This window comes from Drosophila albomicans, chromosome 3 (genome assembly GCF_009650485.2).
Source record: "Drosophila albomicans strain 15112-1751.03 chromosome 3, ASM965048v2, whole genome shotgun sequence".
Classification (NCBI taxonomy): domain Eukaryota; kingdom Metazoa; phylum Arthropoda; class Insecta; order Diptera; family Drosophilidae; genus Drosophila; species Drosophila albomicans.
In genome coordinates, this window is record NC_047629.2 from 23,123,591 (window position 1) to 23,143,601 (window position 20,011).

A 20,011-nucleotide genomic window follows, 5' to 3' on the forward strand; every position below is an offset into this window, starting at 1 on the left:
AAAATAAATATCTGCATGCAATCGAAAATCGAAATTTATCAAAACTGGTATCGATAACATCAACAAAGTCTATCTAATTTGCACCTTGGACTTTAATTTTAGTTGGACTTTATTTTCAGTTGAGAAACAAACAATGGACAAGTGGGTTCAGTTAAATAATCAGGCGGCCGGAAGAGATAAAATTGCAAGGCTTATCCAGTATGCATCTCGCGCTATATGGGATTCATTGGATAACTCCAATTGCCATCCGGCTTTGGTGGACAACTTTAAGACCATTGAATACATTTTAAGCACATTCCGCAAGCGTAAGATCATATCTTTGTTTATTTTTTATGTAAATAAATAATTATTGAACATTTTCAGTGCTGCGGTTCGGCAAGGGACTGGATGCCTTCTACGCTAGTTTGAAAGCCATACATTATCCCGACTTGACCATTCGCGTCACACTTACTTTGAGCAAAGTGTCCCAATCCCTCTTTCTGTTAGCAGATCATCTTTTGTGGCTGGCGCGAACTGGGCTGACAACGGTGGATACCAAGAAGTGGTCTAATGTGGCTAACAAGTATTGGCTATTTTCGATAATAATGAATCTCTGTCGAGATTTCTACGAGATCGTTCGTGTCTTGGATCTGCACAAAGCCGGTTGCAGAGGCGGCATAACGCGTTGCAAGATCCCAGCCAGCATCAATTCGCCGGCAGACGTTAAACGGTTGGCGTTACAGTCTTTCGTCCTGGTTCAAGGACATAAGGATATTGTTGTGGACACCGTGAAGAATGTGTGCGATGTGTTTATACCTCTGACGGCTTTGGGCTACACCAGTTTAACGCCGCGTACAATAGGCTTGCTTGGAGCGATATCATCGGTGGCTGGCCTTTGGGCGCTACTTGATTCCACAGCTAAGCTGACGCCATCCTAAAACAAACTGACCTGATTTTGTAAACTATAATATTTAAAAAAGATTGTATATTTTTTTATGCATATCTACATTCAATGTACTGCTTGTTTATTAATGTATTATGTTAACCTGTTAAAAATGTAGTTGACGATTTTATTCTAATAATATATGTAATTATGTAAATTTTAAATTGTTTGAATTCAGTGTTTTGTAGGGTATGTTCAGTGTCTGACAGTTTTGCAGAATATGGCTTATCGTTAGCCAACACTGCTAATCTGTTTTGCTATCGGCTGTTATCGACTGCCACCAGCTGTTTTGCTCGAATGTTACTAAACATTATTTTTTTTTTGGGAACTAATGTCCGCATTTTCGGCGTGTTATCTATTGAGTGTATAAAATCGATGCGTCATTGCTGGCCGCAATTAAGTGCGTGTGGGCCGAGAACGCATTAGAATAGACGAAAGGGAAGTGTGTGCCGCTAAAGAATGCATTACTCGTATTCCTCGCTTGCTCCCCCTGGTGGGGTGGATCATCATAATCGCTGCCTCGGCAACCGTGCCTGGTGTGTCAAGGTGCGTATGCAGAAGTTTTAAAAGCCATGAAAAACATTAACCAATATGCTGCTTTCCAGGACATTTGTGGCATTGTGTGTGTCATTATGACCTGGCTGCTCATATTGTTTGCGGAATTTGTCGTCTGTGGACTGATTTTGCTGCCGAGCTATCACAGCTATACCGCGTTTAGCACAGTTAACATGATAATATTCCAAGCGCTTGCATTCCTCGCATTTGTCTCACACTTGCGCACCATGCTCTCGGATCCGGTAAGTGTAATCAAGCGAATAAATAGAACTTTTATTCATCTATACTTTTTCTTAGGGCGCTGTGCCGCGTGGTAATGCCACTAAGGAGATGATTGAACAGATGGGCTATCGTGAGGGTCAGATGTTCTACAAGTGTCCTAAATGCTGCAGCATCAAGCCTGATCGGGCCCATCATTGCTCTGTGTGCCAGCGCTGTATACGCAAAATGGATCATCATTGTCCTTGGGTGAATAATTGCGTTGGCGAGAATAATCAAAAGTACTTTGTACTATTCACGGTGCGTACGATGATACATTTGTATACACCTATTTAATGGACTACTCTTTGCAGTTTTATATTGCCTCTATATCGGTACACACACTCTTCTTAGTGCTTTCGCAGTTTGCGGAATGCGTTCGAAACGATTGGCGCACTTGCTCGCCCTACTCACCGCCAGCAACCATCTTTCTGTTGCTCTTTCTCACATTCGAGGGCCTTATGTTCGGCATATTCACCATTATAATGCTTGCCACCCAATTGAATGCCATACTAAACGATCAGACGGTAAGCAACGAGATCAAAGAGATCTACAATATTTGCATAATACTGTTGTATTTATAAAATTTGTGTCTTACAGGGCATTGAGCAACTGAAGAAGGAGGAGGCACGTTGGGCTAAGAAGTCGCGCCTTAAGAGCATTCAGTCGGTATTCGGACGTTTCTCGTTGGCTTGGTTCTCACCGTTTACGGAGCCGTCGAGTCGCACCAAATTTAGTCCACATTTCTATTCAGTGTGAGGAGAAGGCATCGCAGGATGTTAGCTTAAACGAACAATAATCCCCACAAACACACGTTGCACTCACCTGTTGATTAGGTGTGCTGTGTCTGGTGTGTTTGTATTTCTGTCTATATGAATGTGTGTGTGTGTACAAGTATTTACTTAAGCTCAAACTGAATGGACATGTGTTGCAGGAGCAACACGATTATACTTACACTAATACTTAATTATTTAATTGCAAATGAGAGATTTTACTTTTGTGAGCGCATTGTGCGAGTATTTATTTTGTATAGAGAAAATAAACTTTCAAAACATGCGCAAACTTTTTTGTTGGAAACATGTTGCCACTCAAACTCAAGGCGACGCAGTATCAGCATCTCTTTTACCAGAAATAATAATATCATAAAAAACCCGAGAGCCGAAACGCAAAGAGAAAAGAGCGAGCGCTCTCCGCCTGATGTTGATAGGCGATGCGCATTTCTCCCGACATGATCACCAGCGACAATCGGGCATGGACTTTGCAGATGCTGTGCGCCTTCGTTTAGTCTGAGAAAAACGATCGGAGATCCAGGAGGTGTCTGCTGGACGTGGACGTGCGCGTGTCGGTCTCTTTTAATTGTGTGTTTGTGTATGTGTATTGTATATATTAGTTATATATAGTATATGGAGGAAAAACGTTTGTTCGTTCGTTCGCCTGCTCGTTCGTTCCAACAAATGTGTCAATTATGCGATTGTGTGCGTGCTGTGCCTGTCTGTGCATGTGTGTGCCTGTCTGTTAGCCTGAAGAAGCATGTCTTGGCTGCATTTTACAAAATTTCATATGAGAAAAGTGCAAAAAGTCAATTGAAAAATATATAAATTATAGAAATATTCATAATACTAAACGTATACGTATACGTTTCGTTTGCAAATATTATAAAATAGAAATTCTTGTTTTTCAGTTAAATGCGAAAAAAAGAAAAATTATATACGAGAAGAAATCTAATTGAAAATCTTTGAAAACGTCGCCGCCTGCTCCATGTTTGTGTTCTAAATATAAAAAACAAATCGCCGCCTGAAACAAAAAGAAAAAAACAACATAATATCCAAAGAAATTGCACACACACAAAGCATCTTAAATCCCTAAAAAAAAGATAAGAAAAGAAAAGCGAGAATAGTTTATAAATATATTTGGAAAAAGTCCTGCAAACGCAGTCTACTCGTGTGTGTGTGTGAGTGAGTGAGTGCAAGTGTGTGCGTCCATGTGAAGGTGGCCCTGTTTTGGGGCTAATTATAATAGCTGATCGTCTAGCTGAAGCTGTGTGTACAGCAGCATGGAAGTTACACCGGGAACAGCAGCCGACGTCGCAGTAGGTAAGGCACACATCTCTGTCGAGGGGAGAAGGGGAATGGGACAGCAGGCAAAGGGAAGCGGCTTTTCCATCGAAATTTTATTTTCTTTCGCCGCGCCGCACAGACAATGGACGAAAGTATGTGTGTATTTTTATGATCGGCACCATCGTCTTTTTCTTGATCGCCTCCGGCTCCGTCATCCCCGCTGTCTGGCATTTTTCGGTGCGGTGCGGTTACGTAATGTGGAACACAGACTATGCAAAACTTTTCATAATTGTGCGCTAAATTGCCCATTGAAATAACATATATAATCGTATAATATAAACATATAATTATCTAGTTAATTAGGAGCGAACTGTGCATTTACATAAATAATTTTGATCTTTGCTAAAATCTACAAACGAATACAATTTGGTATAGGTTTTGTGTGTATGAATAATATTTGGAACTATTTTTAGTGCAAATTTCTTTTTAGTTTTTTTCTTGGCTAGACAATTTGCTGTGCTCGTCGCTTCCCGGTGAAAATTTGCGCAGGAAAAACTTATTTGTAGACGCGCTTGTGGAGTTGCTTGGGCTGAAATTAGACAGCTAAAGTAAAAATTAGGGATTTTTTTAAAGTTATTAAAGGGCCTATCTAATTGAAAATCTATCTATGGATTTTTGGGATTATTCTATTTATAAATTTCGTTTACTTGTGTACTGTTTATATTATCTCTCGGCTGTAGTATTTTGAAAATTTATAAAAAATAAATATATCTAACATTTCGAATCTTTTTTATAAAACAGAAGGCAATTTAATTAAAAATCTTGGATCTTTGGGATTAATTGTATATGTATATAAATTTAGTTGTTTTATCTGCTGTTTAAAGTGTATTTCTTCTACAGTTATTAGTAAAGTTCTAAAAATATGTTTCTGTTACTTATAAAGTACTGGGATTTTTAATAAAAAATCCCGTAGCTTTGGAAATAATTTTATATATAAATTTAGTTACCGTCTATAATATTTTTTGTAAAACGATAAAAAATTAAGGTTTTCATCCCTGCAAGTGTCATTCAATTCAGATCTAGTTAATTAATAATAATAATTAATAGTAATAAATTATTATTCATTCTTAAACTGATATTTTTGACGCCGAATATATAATGAATTCTTAGTGGTATTCTCCAATTTTTAATGTCATAAAATTATCAGTATTATTTGAAGTAGATCTAGAAATAAAATATAAAAGAATTAACTGACAAGATGATTAGGAATACTAAGAAGAAGCATCAAATAATAAAATGTACGAAATATTTTAGCATTTCATTCAGTAAACACCGAACATTTAAAATGTATGATTAATCCTTCTACTATACACTTTTAAATTTATAATGTATTAATACATGTTTTGCTTTTCGCGTCTCTCTAGAACCTCCTGGTCGTCAAGATATGCCACATAGTGGACCGCGTATTACGTTCAGTGACAACTCCAGCACGCTTATACGCTGCATACCCAACGAGCGTGCGACGTTCTTTGTGAAAATCGATTGCGATGAGGACGATGAGGCCGAACTGCTGCCCTTCAAATTCGAGTGGTAAGTCGTCTAAATGAATATGACATGCCACCGTCTATCTATCTATCTATCTATGTATGTATATATAATTATGTATAATTTGCTATGAGTGAGTGTGACGATGTGTGATTCACCGCAGTTTGCTGTGCATAATGCCAATAAATTTGCGCATTTCACATATGATTTCTCCTTCACGCAAGAACAGCGCTGAGATACAACGTTGCCGGCGATTTGCGTTTGCGCCCAGAGCACAATGTTGCTAGCCGGGCAGCCACGAACGGCATCAGTTTGGCCTTCTTTTACGCTCATCTAGCTCATGACGCGCTGACCAAATTGCTGGCGATCTCTTGGGCGAGAGATCGTCAAAAGGCAGCAGCAGCAAATATTCAGCCGGTGCCTCAGTTCCACTTTGACGATCGGCGCATTAACATATCCGTTGCCCAGCAGCCAGGCATTTTGTTATTTTTTTTTTTTTCGTTTCTCCTCCTCAATTCTCGATCGATTTGCGTGTGTATAGAAATATGTATGTATGCGTTAAACGCTGCGTATACGTGATAAATGCGACTTGTGCAACGAAATCAATCAATTTTATGAGCATTCCAAGAAGACAATTCGAAAACTAGTGCACGCACAACAAAATACTCCAACTAGGGGGTGTGTGTGCGAGTGTGTGAGTGCGATTGTGTGTGCCTCAGGCGATCAGCTAAATTTAGCAGCGTTAACAAATCGTGTGAAAAAGATGTTGCAATGCTGTAAGACTGCTGCTGCTGTTGTTGACGCCAGAATGTTTCAATTTTTATGCCCAAAAGTGTTGAAAATGCCGTAGTATAAAAATAGTTTCTTCCGTTTTGTTATTTTCAAATTAAATGGAAAATTACATAATCAGCGCAAAGTCTTGACGTGGTCAGAGGGTCAAACGCGACGCGTTGTACACAGACAGTCTGTGCAGCATCCGCGCCAAACTACGAGAGATCAACAAATTTGCAATAAATAAATACACGAAAGCAAACGTAACAATTCTCGCAGAGCAGTTCTATTAGTTTTAGTTTGTGTGTAGTACATTCCTCAGACAGAGAACAAGCAAGTTATTAGCTTACGAAAATGAAATGCGTGGCATTCGGCAAGTTGCGCGAGTCCCAAAAATAAATTGCCAAAAAAAAGAAAACACACAAAAGGAAAATGACACAAACACACAATACACGGCGACGAAAAGAAAAGCTAAAGTGTGTGTGTACTACAAAGTAGAAAACAGAAAATACAAAACACAATTAATATAGTCGAGAAGCTGTGCATTTATTTATAAACATTCTTGTTTGCGATTGAAATATTTCGTCATTTTTCATTTAAGAGTCGTTTCGCTTTTATTTCGTGTTGTTTATTTGTTCATCATCATAATATTGCCACGATAAATAAACGACTTTCTTAATGATGAATGTGCGCACGTGCTTAATGTTTATATAGCGTACTCGATTATTATTATTATCTCAATTATTTATTCTATTCTAATTTCGAATTGGAAAGCAACTGGGAGTATCTGTGTGTGTGTATGTGTGAGTTTGCATGTAAATAAATAAACCAAAAGATTTAGTAATATTTAAAAATATATAATAAGAAGAATGGGCAACGGATGCTCAAAGTGCTGTAAGTGCAACGAACACAAACAAATTCATGGCACGCTCTCCTCGGCCTCTGCCTCGTCGGTCTATAGAAAAAGGTAAACTGCTAATTCTTTTTCTTTCCTGCTTCGCTTCATTGCTCGCATCCTACCTTTGCCTTGGCTATAATCATCTGTATGCCTCTCATAGGAACCGCAACGATATACCCATCGAGAATTCCGATCGCTTTCGCATCACAAACACGAGCAATGCCGTCCAACTGGCCGTGGAGCATGTGCAGCGCGAGGATGCAGGACACTATACGCTAATTGCTCGCACGAAGAGCGATGCCATTGTGCGCAAGCAGGTTGAACTCATTGTCGAGGACAGATCAACGGGCGAGGATCCACCCGTATTTCTACGACGCCTCGTCGATCTCTCTGTCAAAGTGGGAACACGCACGCGTCTCCTCACCGAAATACGCAGCTCCACAGATCTGAAGGTACAGCATATTGAAAAAACCGAAGATTAGATACACATTATCATCATTTGCTTAATGATGCTTAATGCAGATTAAATATTTTATTGATGCGGTTGTACTTTAATTTGTCTGTCATTTGCTATTCATTCATGCCTTTTAGTAATCTAATTATATGTCTTGGAACAAATCTTGATTGAGCATGAAATGTGATAGAACTTTGTTTTTCAAAGAAATATTGAATTAGTGGGAATGAATGTTTTCATTATTAGATTAAATGCTTCAATTCATTTAATATTTTGTGATTTTATTTAGTGCGGTGCTACTCAGTGAGATTCTTATAGATTTTTTTTTTGACTATTAATACATCCAGAATTTGTATCTCAGCAACAGAAAGTATATCATCAACACATTTTTGTGCATTAATTATAAACTAAGCTTTTTGACATGCTCTATAGGACTATAGTCATAATAAGTAGAATGGGTAATGGGCTTAGATGTCCTAAATAGATTTATAGCTTTTGTATGTGATTTTTTTAAATTAATGAATTGTTTTCAAAAGTCTGACAGAAAATTTAAAATAATTACAATAATCATCTAAATTATTAAAATCTGTTAAAAAGTAATAGTCATTTGATATATCTATTTCTGTTAAAAAGTTGAGCCATTAATTTTTAGATTTTATGCACTTAAAAATCACGTTGCTTTGTTTGCACCACTATTTATATTATCTTCAATTAATCCTCTTGCCTTCCTGCATGTAGCTTACCTGGTACCGCAACGATCGAAGGATTTGCGAAAACGATCGTATTATAGAAACGAATGAGGGCACATTTCACTATCTGGAAGTGAGTCCAGTCATCCTCGAGGATGGCGGCCAATGGATGTTAATGGCCGAAAACTTGGGCGGTCGCAATTCCTGTTTGGCCAACCTAAGTGTGCTCGTGCCAAAGGCCTACAAGACTCCCGAGTTTGTGGAGGATCTGCGAGCGGTGCTCACCGAACAGGGCACCGTGTCGCTGGAGTGCAAGGTTGTGGGCGTGCCGACGCCCATGTTGCGTTGGTTCAAGGATTCCAAGGAGATTAAGGCCGGCGATATTTTTGCGCTAACAGCGAATGCCGATGATCCCACCTCGTTGGGCACGTACACATGCGAGGCCAAGAACTGCATGGGCGTCACCTATTCCAGCTCCAAGGTGCATGTCGTGGGTCGTGGCAGTCGCGAGGGTTCGTTGAAACCAGCTGACAAGTGAGTACCTAAAACGAATTCTCTATGAATCGTATTGAATTGAATTGTTGCTAACAAAAACTCTCTTTCTCTTTTCATCTCTTTTGCAGTGTTAGCAATAATGCGCCGCCGCCGATATTTACGAACGAGCTGAAAGATGTGAGCGTTCGCATTGGCGATACCATCATGCTCGGCTGTCAAGGTGAGTGCTTAGCGCGTTGGCGTTCTGTGTTTAGCGTTTGGCCAGGTGCCAAAAAAAGCAAAACATTTTTTTGCATTTTGTTTATTTGTTCTCGCACAGCCATTTCTCTATACATTTTCCATACCTATTTAACGCAAACATCTACATTTATATATAGTATATTTAAATATATGTATTGCTGCCTATATAGCTGAGTGTTTTTCGATTCAGGCCGACCGGCTAGTGGCGCTTGTTTTTTTTTTACTCGTGTGTTCTCGTGCTCTAGAAACTTGAACTCAATGAAAATTCACTTGGAATGCTATTGAGGGGGAATGCTTGGATTGTTGTTGAGGTGGGTCAACAACATTCCCGGCGCGAGAGCAGAGCTGAGTTGCCGAATGAGACGAGCAAAACAAAACCAATAATTGCCAACGAGAGAGAGAGGGAACGAGAGAGAGATCATAATCTTATTCTCTCACTCTCTCTCGTTTCCACACACACCCGCTCATTTTCTCGTTCTCTCCTGCCTCTTCAAAGACAACATGACGTATGCGCAATTATTCTTTAAATTTGACGTATACTTAATATGAAGTAATGCGTGTGAAAAAATGCGTATACGCAATTTGTCAAGTTTAGCAATTTCTTTAAACGTCTGTGACGTATATTTAATATTGATCGTTTGCGGGATGATGTGACATATTGGCAATTTTCTACAATTATGACGTTGACTTTGCATTGGATATACGTATACGTCATATTAATGAATTGAAGAATAATTTAACGAGACATCATGGCGTATGCTTAATATTTCTTTAAATTTGACGGATACTAAGTATGAAGTATTTCCACACTACTGCGAGCAAAAATAAAATGCGTATACGTAATCTGTTAAACATATAAGATGTATACTTAATCTTAAGCACTAGGGTGAGGACATGGCGTACATTTTCTACAATGAACGTGTTGATTTTGCATTCGTTATTTGAGTTAGTTTTACAATAATTAATACAATTTATATTCATAATTAATTATTCAAAATTTATTACAATAAATATCGTGCGTATACTTAATATTAATGAAACATTTCCGTGCTTACAGTTGTCGTGCCACCTTGGCCCAAGAGCGTCACCTGGTACAACAAGGATGGACGTGTGGACACCGCTGAACGCTACAAGCTTATTGAGGATGGCCTCGGCGTCTATATGATTGAGATTAAGCCATCGGAATCGTGCGATGCCGGCGACTGGAAGTGTGTGGTCAGCAGCTTTGAGGGCTGCGTGGGCATCTCGTCTTCTGTGGTCAACATGGACAGTGAGTGACAGAGAAAGAGATTCTTTATAGAAGTACTAATAAATTCTTTATGCAGTTCCCCGCAACTATCGCAAGCCCCGCTTTATGGAGAGTCTGCGCGCCGTACTCACCGAGGAGGGATTGGTCTCCTTTGAGTGCAAAGTCGTTGGTTTTCCAACCCCTGTGCTTAAGTGGTTCAAGGATGGCCACGAACTGAAGCCGGGCGATGTGTATCAATTAACTGGCACCAATTCGCTGGGTACCTATTGCTGCATTGCACGCAACTGCATGGGAGAGACGAGCAGCACAGCCGTGTTGACCATAGAGGACATACAGAATCAGCTGACGGACGAGGAGCGTTTGGTGTTTACACATCAGAATCAAGCACCCAAGTTCCTAACCGGCTTGAAGAGCACCGATGCGAAGATCAACGAACCATTTCAATTTAAAGTAGTTGTCAAGGCTACGCCAGATCCAATCTTAACCTGGTTCCGCGACGAACTTCCGATTGATCCCAACGAACGCTATAATCATTATCGTGGCGAGCAGGACGAGTGGCAAATGGACATCAAGAGTGTGGAGTTTGTCGACCAGGCGGAATGGAAGTGTGTGGCCGTCAATGATTTTGGCACCAGCATCACGTCGTGCTTCCTCAAACTGCAAATCCCACGGCACTACAAGAAACCAAGGTTCCTTGAATGCCTGCGTGCCGTGCTTACCGAGGAGGGCGCCGTCAATCTAGAGTGCAAGGTCATTGGTGTGCCGCAGCCTGTGCTCAAGTGGTACAAGGATGGCGTTGAGCTCAAGCCTGGTGACATACATCGCATCATCTCGGGGCAGGATGGCACCTGCTGCCTCGGCACATACACGTGCGAGGCGAGGAACTGCATGGGCGTTGTGGCTAGCTCTGCTTCGCTACTGGGCTTCGAGGACGCACAGCGCACTGCAAAACAAGAGCAACCGCGTGAAAATGAACTACAAAGGAACTACTCGCTGTCCACCATACAGGAGGAGCGCACGTCGCAGATGTACGAGACGCCAGTTGGAGACATCACAATCGATGAAAAGGGCGATGTCTCTTTCTCTTTCGATGGCAAAGAGGTCTCTGTTTCCCTCTACGAAACTCCAGATCTGACAGAGGAAGAAGCGCTGAAAATTGTTGAAATGTATGCCGATCAGATATCCGAGCATGTCACAGAGCACAACATCGTGGAGCTGCCACCGCTGCGTTTCGTCAAGGAGACTTCGCAGTCTGGCAAGCTGCTCATGGAAGCAGTGGTCATTGACATATCCCCCGAGTATTTTACCCATGACGAGGACATGCGCACCGAGGCTGATATGGATGACATCTCTATCACGGAGATCACAGTTCATGGCTCATCGGGTAGGGAAGGCGTCTTCGATCGAGCAGCCGAGCAGTATGCACAGCAATCCTTTGAGAAGATGGAGGAAGAGCTATCCCTTTCGGCGCCTATTCGGAAGCGAAAACAGTCGCGCCCTACTGAAACTGAAGAGTTCTTTAGTCTTTCCAAAGCTACGGGATCAATCGAAGGTGAAGTGGATGGCGATGAAGAAACCTCTGAACTGCAAACCTTTGCCAGCGCTCAGATGTCCGCTTCGCAAAAAACAGCTACAGCTCAATCTGCAGCTGAAGTTGAAGGTGCAGTTGCTGCGCCGCCTAAGCGTAAAAAGTCCAAGAAGCCCACCGATAACAGCGACTCTTCTAAGACAACCGAAGATGAGGCAAGGTTGCTGGACATTTCCGGTGCAGTGGGCGATGGACTTCTAGTAACGCCCAGCTCACATCTGAAAGCAGTTACAGATGAAGTGGAAATCAACAAAAATCTTATTGCTTTGGTGCCGTTGGCTAAGTTACTGAGAACTATAGACAATCATCTGTCCGTTGTGGAGAACGAGGTGCTGGAACAGTCCACCATGATGATGACTCCAGCGGCGGCAGATCAGAGCATTGCCATTCTCCGAAATATTCTTGAGCCCATCAAACAGATCGAGAGCAAGCTGCGTGTCTACTCGGGTGAGAATCAAATCGATGCCCTTATCCAATCAATGGATGATGACATTAAGAAATTGCATCTGGGCCTGCAGGTGATTGAGAAGTGTGTGGAGATCGACGAAACTGGCGTCACGCTGATTCAGCGCACGAGTGTCTGCATTATTGACAGCGTTGCCGAACACATGAAGCGCGCCCTCGAGGAACTGAAGCTGGTCAGCGAGAAGTTTGAGTCGGAACACTTGCGTTCGCAGATTCGTCTGACTGCTGAGGATATACAGCAGGGATTGGAGATTACCCAGGGCACAATTCGGTCGCAAACGCTACTGCAGGAAGCACAGGAGCTAGAAGCAGCCAAGCATTTCTCCGACGCCGTCGAGAAGATGCAGGATGTGCCCGAGAGTGTGTCCTTTGCCACCATCTCGGAAGCAAATCTGCCGAGTGAAGCCAGCGCCTTGAAGGACATCTGTCAACCTGTAGCCAAAATACAAGAGGCGCTGGAACGCGTCGAAATGGAGCTTTCTCTGGAGGAGAGCGAGGAACAGATTTACAAGAAGGTACACAAGAAAGTCCTTGACAGCATTGTGGAGCCCATTAAGGAGCTGCAATCAACTCTGCAGTCCATTGAGGACAAGACCGAATCGTTGGCTGGGGCAGAGTCCATGGAGCAGAAGATTAACATGGCCATATTGGATATAGTCACCCCACCGCTCTTTGAGCTGAACAAGGGTCTGGAGCTGATTGTGAACGAGAAGTCGGATAGCGTGGAAGCGGGAATGTTCACGGTGCAGACGGTGGAATCGATGGTGCCGCCACTGCAGGAGATACAGAATGGTCTCGCTCAATTGAGTCAGGACCTGGAGACGGGACATACGCAGCGTGCCGAGGAAGCTACCTTGGATCATGCCGACACACAAAAGCTGCTGCAGTCAATTGCACAAGCTGTACTGCATTTTGAGACAAACATCGAACGCATTTCAAATCGTCTAACGGACAACGTCAAGATTCGTTTGCAGAATCTCAAGGATGAACTGTCCGCTCTCATTGGCACCATTTTGGACAAGGATATTACACGGCATCATGTGCAATTGCTTGAAAGACTAAAACGTCCCATCGATGAGCTCAACTATTGCATACGCCAGACGGAAGTAAAGTCGACGTCCGGTTCGCTGGCTGATCTTATTGAGCCGCTCAGCCTGCTGCAGGAGAGCACTCAGAAGGGACATGGAGTGCTGCTCGCCTCACGGGAACGTGAGCCAGATAAGCAAGCACTGCAATCCCTGGAAAACATACGAAATATTATACGCAATGCTATCATCGATATTGAGGAGCACGAGTTCAAGATGCTGCAACAGGAGATTCAACAGGACGAACAACATGCGGCGCAGCAGGATAAATCCTTTAGTGCATTACGCAAAGTACTCGAGACGAAGGTTTCTCTAGAGGAGGCCATCGATAGCATTGAGACGCTGCAGCTGGCCTTGATTCGTATTAATGACAATACCAAAGCGACGGCTAAAACTAGATCATCGGCAAACGAAGCGCAAGTTGCGCTGCTTCGCATTATGCAGATTGCCAAGGGTTTGGCTACCTTCAGCGAAACAGAGACGACTCTCAATATCAATGAGGCGAACACGACACGCATTCTCTACGAGATGGGAAAGAGCTTTGCTGATCTTGCCAAGACACTGGACAATCCAGCAGCTGAGCTTAGCGAGTACAACGATGTGCTGAGCAACTTTAATGATATGCTCGCTCAGCAGCGCGATGCTCTCGAGGGCCAACTCAACTGGAATACGCTGGCGATTGCCAGTCCACTTACCAGCTTCATTCAAGCACTTGGACATCTGCAGCCACTAAAAGCATCGAGCGAAGATTTGTCCACGCTGGACGACGTTTCCGTTCTTAAGTCCCTGGCTGAATCGTTGCCCATGGAACCAGAGGTCCACTCGGAAGAGGAAAAGCAAGCATCGGAAGCCATCAAGAAACCAGCGGAAGTTCTATTGGCTGATCTTAACCATGGGATTGCCTCGGTGTTGTCGCATTGCGAGGACCTCGACGTGACCTCCTTGCGACCGGATGAAGGCGAATCACTTCAAGCTGCCATACTCAAAATGCACGAGCTGCAGAACAGCATTGCCCTGGTGCAGGAGACAAGCACAGTGGAAGCTGTTCATTCGATTTCCGAGGGCACTGATCCGGGCACTTTTGCCGCTGCCATCTGCAGCCTGGAGCGCTGTGTACTCGAGGTGGAAGAGTGTATTGCGCATAGTGGCGCTGAAAGTTTAACCGATCTAGAGCTGTCCAAGTTGAAGACTTTGGCAACGCCCTTGCGAGATTTGAGGCATTACTGCGAGCAAATCGAACCGCAGGCGCTGGAACATGCCCACGATATGTCCACGGATGATATATCCGAGCTAAAGACGACTGGACATAAACAAGCTGTGCAGGAGGCCGTTCAAGAGGCGGCTGTCGTTGCAGATGAGCCGCAAGTGGAAATCTACGATGTAAGGCAGGGCGTCGTCAGTGGCATCAAACAGCTGGAGGCTTGCCTGGAAGTCACCCAAAAGGACAACAACGAGGAGCTAAAACGAGTGGGAGAAATCATGCAGCAATTGAACTCGGATCTGAAAAATATTCAGGAAATGCTCAGCTCGGACAGCGATCAACAGCAAACGGTGTTGGCTCAGGCGAAGATCGCTCAAACGATGTTCAAGTTGAAGGAGAGCTTGGTGCACACCTACGAATCGGGACTGGTAGAGTCATTGGATAATGTCGAATCTGCTTTCGAGGATATACTGTTATCGTTGCCTGTGCTGGAGACGCAGCTGGCTCAGGAGATGTACACGAAGATCGAGAGAGCCTTCAAGCAATTTAATGACTACTGCCAGCAGCCAGACATTGCCAACCTTAATCCAAGCTTTGCTAAGCTGCTGGATACCATCAAAGCTGTTGCCGATTCACCGAACGTGGATATAGATAAATCATCCACTTTGATGATAAATCTGCAGACAAGTCTTATGGCCTCATTCCGATCTTTGAACGAGGTTAGCGAAGTGGCGGAAAACAACGATCTGCTCGGCGGTCTACTCAAGACCCAGAGCAGCTTGGTTGCCGTCTTTGACTTTATTGAGAATAATGAAGGTACAATTCGTATCATTGAATTGCTACAAGAGATGGATGCTATCACAGCGGAGCTGAAGAAACTCTCTCTGATCCCTAATGAGCCCAAAGTACCAATTGATATTAGCATTATTATTGAGAACGTCTCATCGGGCAAAGCGTTCTTGACTCAAATTGAGGAGGGCTTGCAGCATGATAATCCCTTAAGTGTGATGCTGTTAGAGGAGAACACAGAGGAATTGGGTCAATTGGAATCAACTCTCATTCAAATTGAAGAGGAAATTCTTTCTCAATCTGAACTCAATCGGATTACACCTGCTCAATTAACCCTTATTGATACTGTTCAGTTACAAATCAACAACCTCCAGCAGAAATTAACTGAGTTGAGTGCTGCTTTACAGGCCCAGCAAGAGGAGGATATACAAAAAGAGCAACAACAACAACAACAACAGAGTCAGGAGACGATAGAATCCTTTAAATCTGAGCTACAGGGTGTGCAAGATGTTCAACACCTAGAAGATACTAAGGAACAACACAAAATAACTAAGCAACAGCAGGAAGTTTTCCAACAGCAACAGATTCAGGAAAAAACAGAGGAAGCTTCCCAAAAGAAACTTGACACTAAGGTGAAGAGAAAGTCAGAAGAAGAGGCTAAAGAAATAGTTCAAAAGAAATCTAAAGACGAAATTGATGCAGGTGTGCATAAAACAAAGAAGGTATCACCACAAATGCTTAAACAGACCTTGACTGAGAATTTCAAGCAGTTGTCTTCTACTTTAAAATCCAAGCCAGACAACGATGAAGCGAAATCTATTCTAAGCAATAGTCAGGATATCATTGACAACTTGCAAGACCCTGAGAAAATAATAAAGGGTATCTTTAAGCTCAGAGAGCACATTGTTCATACTTACGAAGGCACATCTTCAAACGAGCTAGCTGACAAGGAAATTGTAGAAGCATTTATCGAATCGGTTCTTGAGTTATGCCCAACTGCCGCGGAGAATGTAATTGCCCATTACCTGAAAGAAATTAAAACAAATATTAATTTAACTAAAGCCGCAATCAAACTAATTGATGATACTGAAATGTTTGCAAAACCTTCATTACTTCTGCCAAAACTTGTTAATCTGGAGAACATTTCGGAAAGTATCAAATCTGATTCACACATTGAGAAATCGTCTGAAAAAATGATCCATCTGCAACAAAACTTGATGGACATTTTTGTAATATTGGATGATCTTTTGGACGATAAGAGCGCTATACTGAAACCCCTAATTGAGGACATAAAAATCATTCTTCTTAATGAATATGACTATATTGAAAAGAAACAAGAACAATTAAACACTGCGACAGTGGAAGAAAGGATTCATAACATAACAAAAACAATCCTAAATCTTTGCGAACAGTTGCAAAATCTCAATAAAGAATTGGTAAAAGAAAAAAGTGATGAAGAATCACTTCTAGGTGTTAAAGATACTAAACAAAATAAACAAGAGCCACGAAATGAACAAGAAGCTGACACAATAGATCAGAAGAGAGAAGAATCTGAAGCTGTTGCTGAGAAGGTCAACGAAGAGAAAATATCAGTGAAAAATGAACCAGAAGTCAAAAAACCAGAAACAGATGCACACAAAGCGAAGCTTTTATCAAAGGAATCTGCAGGAGAAAAGGAACTAGATGGAAAAGAGAAGAAAGCAGCAGAAAAGGATGCTGAAAAGGAACCTGAAGTTTCTAAAGTTATTGCTGAAAAGATTTCCCAGGAGAAGATATCAGAGAAGAAAGAACCAGAAATCAAGAAAGCTGAAATAAAGAAACCAGAAACAGAAGCGCAGAAGGAGCAGCTTTTGTCGAAGGAATCCGCAGAAGACAAGAAGCTAAATGAAATGCAGAAGAAACCAACTGAGTCGGATGCTGAGAAGAATGCCCAGAAGGCAGATGTTTCTGAAGTAGTTGCTGAAAAGATATCAAAGAAAATAGAACAAGAAACAATGGAAACTGAAATAAAAGCACAAAAGGCTAAGCTTTTGTCGAAAGAAGAAAAAGAAGATAAGAAAGTGGATGAAAAAGAGAAGAAACAGATCCAAAAGGATGGTGCAAAGAAAGCTCAGCAGGAAAATGAATCTGGAACTGAACCTGAACAAGTATTTGAGATTCCTGAGGCAAATAAACTTGAGATTTTAAATCAGAAAATCTTAGATATTGTCAAATTGTCGGAGTCACATACATCTAACGAAAATTTGAAAGCTATTGTTGCGGAGAGTAAAAATTTACTCGAAAACTCATCAGACTCTGAGAAGGTTGCCAAGTCTATATTTAAACTTAGAGAACACATTGTCCATACATATAATGGTAACGCTCCTAAGGATGAAAATGATAAAGACATAGTTGAAGCATTTATCGAGTCAGTTCTTGAGTTATATCCAGCTGCTTCTAAGAATATAATTAACCATTACTTGAAAGAAATTAAAGCAAATATTATTTTAACTAAAGCCACAATCAAACTTATTGACGACACTAACATGTTTGCAAAGCCTTCATTACTTCTGCCAAAATTAGTTAATTTAGAGAAGATTTCGGAGAGCATCAAATCTGATCTCCACATTGAAAAGTCGTCTGAAAAGATGATCCATTTGCAACAAAACTTGATGGACATATTTGTCATATTAGATGATCTCTTGGATGACAAAACAGCTGCACTAAGGCCCATAATTGAGGAAATGAAAACTATTCTTCTTAAGGAGTATGACTATATTGAGAAGAAACAGGAAAAATTAAACACTGCGACAGTGGAAGAAAAGATTCATAACATAACCAAAACCATGCTGAATGTTTGCGAGGAATTACAAAAGCTGAATAAGAATTTGATAGAGAAAAAAATTGGCGAAGAACCAACACTTGATGTAGAAAATGTTAAGGAAAAGAAACAAGAGCAACAAGATGATCTAACTAAAGATCATAAGAAAGAAGAAGCTGAAGTGCTTGCCGAGAAACTTTCTGAAGAAATTCCAGAGGAGATTAAACTTAAAGCCGAAGAACATGAAGCAGAAGCGCAGAAAACGAAACTTTTGGAAAAAGAATCAGAAGATCAGAAAAAAATTGATGAAAAGCAGAAGAATCAAGTTAAAAAAGATGCTGAGAAAAAAGGTCAGAAAGCAGACGTTTCTGAAAATGTCTCCGAGGAAAAAACATCAGAGAAAAAAGAGCTAGAAACCAAGGAACCAGACACAGAAGCTCAGAAAGCAAAGCTTTTGACGAAAGAATCTGCAGAAGAAAAGAAACTAGATGAAAAGCAGAGGAAACAAGCTGAGAAGGATGCTGAGAAGAAAGCCCAGAAAGCAGATGTTTCTGAAGTTGTTGCTGAGAAGGTTTCCGAGGAAAAGATTTTAGAGAAAAAAGAGACAGAAATCAAGGAAGCAGAAACAGAAGCACAGAAAGCAAAACTTTTGTCAAAGGAATCTGCAGAAGAAAAGGAACTAGATGAAAAGCAGAGGAAACAAGCTGAGAAGGATGCTGAGAAGAAAGCTCAGAAAGCAGATGTTTCTGAAGTAGTTGCTGAGAAGGTTTGCGAGGAGACGATATCCGAGAAACGATTGATAGAAATCAAGGAACCTGAAACAGAAGCCCAGAAAGCAAAACTTTTGTCAAAGGAATCTGCAGAAGAAAAGGAACTAGATGAAAAGCAGAGGAAACAAGCTGAGAAGGATGCTGAGAAGAAAGCACAGAAAGCAGATGTTTCTGAAATAGTTGCTGAGAAGGTTTCCGAGGAGACAATATCAGAGAAAAAACAGACAGAAATCAAGGAACCTGAAACAGAAGCCCAGAAAGCAAAACTTTTGTCAAAGGAATCTGCAGAAGAAAAGAAACTAGATGAAAAGCAGAGGAAACAAGCTGAGAAGGATGCTGAGAAGAAAGCCCAGAAAGCAGATGTTTCTGAAGTAGTTGCTGAGAAGGTTTCCGAGGAAAAGATTTTAGAGAAAAAAGATACAGAAATCAAGGAAGCACAAACAGAAGCACAGAAAGCAAAACTTTTGTCAAAGGAATCTGCAGAAAAAAAGGAACTGGATGAAAAACAGAAGAAACAAGCTGAGAAGGATGCTGAAAAGAAAGCTCAGAAGGCTGATGTTTCTGAAGTAGTTGCTGAGAAGGTTTCCGAGGAGACGATATCCGAGAAACGAGAGATAGAAATCAAGGAACCTGAAATAGAAGCCCAGAAAGCAAAACTTTTGTCAAAGGAATCTGCAGAAGAAAAGGAACTAGATGAAAAGCAGAGGAAACAAGCTGAGAAGGATGCTGAGAAGAAAGCCCAGAAAGCAGATGTTTCTGAAGTTGTTGCTGAGAAGGTTTCCGAGGAAGAGATTTTAGAGAAAAAAGAGACAGAAATCAAGGAAGCAGAAACAGAAGCACAGAAAGCAAAACTTTTGTCAAAGGAATCTTCAGAAGAAAAGAAACTAGATGAAAAGCAGAGGAAACAAGCTGAGAAGGATGCTGAGAAGAAAGCCCAGAAAGCAGATGTTTCAGAAGTAGTTGCTGAAAAGGTCTCCGAGGAGAAGACATCAGAGAAAAAAGAGTCAGATATCAAGGAACCAGACACAGAAGCTCAGAAAGCAAAGCTTTTGCCGAAAGAATCTGCAGAAGAAAAGAAACTAGATGAAAAGCAGAGGAAACAAGCTGAGAAGGATGCTGAGAAGAAAGCTCAGAAGGCTGATGTTTCTGAAGTAGTTGCTGAGAAGGTTTCCGAGGAAGA

General features: G+C 41.6%; 4 protein-coding genes across 53 annotated transcripts in view; 3 read left to right on the top strand and 1 right to left on the bottom strand.

Moving 5' to 3' along the window:
• Window positions 1-77: 77 nt before the first annotated feature.
• On the top strand, window positions 78-1,061 carry LOC117566400 (peroxisomal membrane protein 11B). Its single transcript, XM_034245913.2, has 2 exons — window positions 78-305; window positions 364-1,061. Exons 1-2 carry the CDS (start codon window positions 134-136, stop codon window positions 915-917), a joined length of 726 nt encoding a protein of 241 aa, XP_034101804.1. The 5' UTR covers window positions 78-133; the 3' UTR covers window positions 918-1,061.
• Window positions 1,062-1,217: 156 nt separating this feature from the next.
• On the top strand, window positions 1,218-2,791 carry LOC117570441 (palmitoyltransferase ZDHHC3). Its single transcript, XM_034252098.2, has 5 exons — window positions 1,218-1,468; window positions 1,528-1,719; window positions 1,775-1,996; window positions 2,050-2,262; window positions 2,336-2,791. The coding sequence occupies exons 1-5, from the start codon at window positions 1,382-1,384 to the stop codon at window positions 2,492-2,494; spliced, it is 873 nt and encodes a 290-aa protein (XP_034107989.1). The 5' UTR covers window positions 1,218-1,381; the 3' UTR covers window positions 2,495-2,791.
• A 736-nt stretch (window positions 2,792-3,527) lies between these two features.
• LOC117570425 (titin) overlaps window positions 3,528-20,011 on the top strand; it is a 45,939-nt gene continuing 29,455 nt past the window's right edge. For 23 of the 50 annotated variants that reach the window (XM_052006032.1, XM_052006072.1, XM_052006021.1 and 20 more), the window contains exons 1-8: window positions 3,528-3,828; window positions 5,217-5,382; window positions 7,167-7,458; window positions 8,199-8,683; window positions 8,773-8,864; window positions 9,942-10,154; window positions 10,210-19,412; window positions 19,608-19,997. In XM_052006032.1, the coding sequence (XP_051861992.1) occupies window positions 3,789-3,828; window positions 5,217-5,382; window positions 7,167-7,458; window positions 8,199-8,683; window positions 8,773-8,864; window positions 9,942-10,154; window positions 10,210-19,412; window positions 19,608-19,997 (10,881 nt within the window). In that variant the 5' untranslated portion in view covers window positions 3,528-3,788. Of the gene's footprint in view, window positions 3,829-5,216; window positions 5,383-6,935; window positions 7,076-7,166; window positions 7,459-8,198; window positions 8,684-8,772; window positions 8,865-9,941; window positions 10,155-10,209; window positions 19,998-20,011 lie in introns of those variants that run through there. The other 27 variants (XM_052006037.1, XM_052006059.1, XM_052006062.1 and 24 more) reach the window with 17 other exon arrangements.
• LOC117570439 (uncharacterized) overlaps window positions 8,548-20,011 on the bottom strand; it is a 32,202-nt gene continuing 20,738 nt past the window's right edge. The window contains exons 4-5 of the mRNA XM_034252096.2: window positions 16,179-16,286; window positions 8,548-8,691 (exon numbers count right to left, since the gene is read on the bottom strand). The gene's annotated coding sequence lies outside the window, so the exon portion shown is untranslated. The remainder of the gene's footprint in view (window positions 8,692-16,178; window positions 16,287-20,011) is intronic.

What these genes read in the sequence shown, in the direction of transcription:
- LOC117570441 (XM_034252098.2), top strand. Translation starts at nt 1,382, where the DNA reads ATGCATTACTCGTATTCCTCGCTTGCTCCCCCTGGTGGGGTGGATCAT. An exon ending in ACCGTGCCTGGTGTGTCAAG is followed by an intron (nt 1,469 to 1,527) that starts GTGCGTATGCAG and finishes GCTGCTTTCCAG; the next exon opens with GACATTTGTGGCATTGTGTG. An exon ending in AGTACTTTGTACTATTCACG is followed by an intron (nt 1,997 to 2,049) that starts GTGCGTACGATG and finishes TACTCTTTGCAG; the next exon opens with TTTTATATTGCCTCTATATC.
- LOC117566400 (XM_034245913.2), top strand. Translation starts at nt 134, where the DNA reads ATGGACAAGTGGGTTCAGTTAAATAATCAGGCGGCCGGAAGAGATAAA. An exon ending in TTTAAGCACATTCCGCAAGC is followed by an intron (nt 306 to 363) that starts GTAAGATCATAT and finishes GAACATTTTCAG; the next exon opens with TGCTGCGGTTCGGCAAGGGA.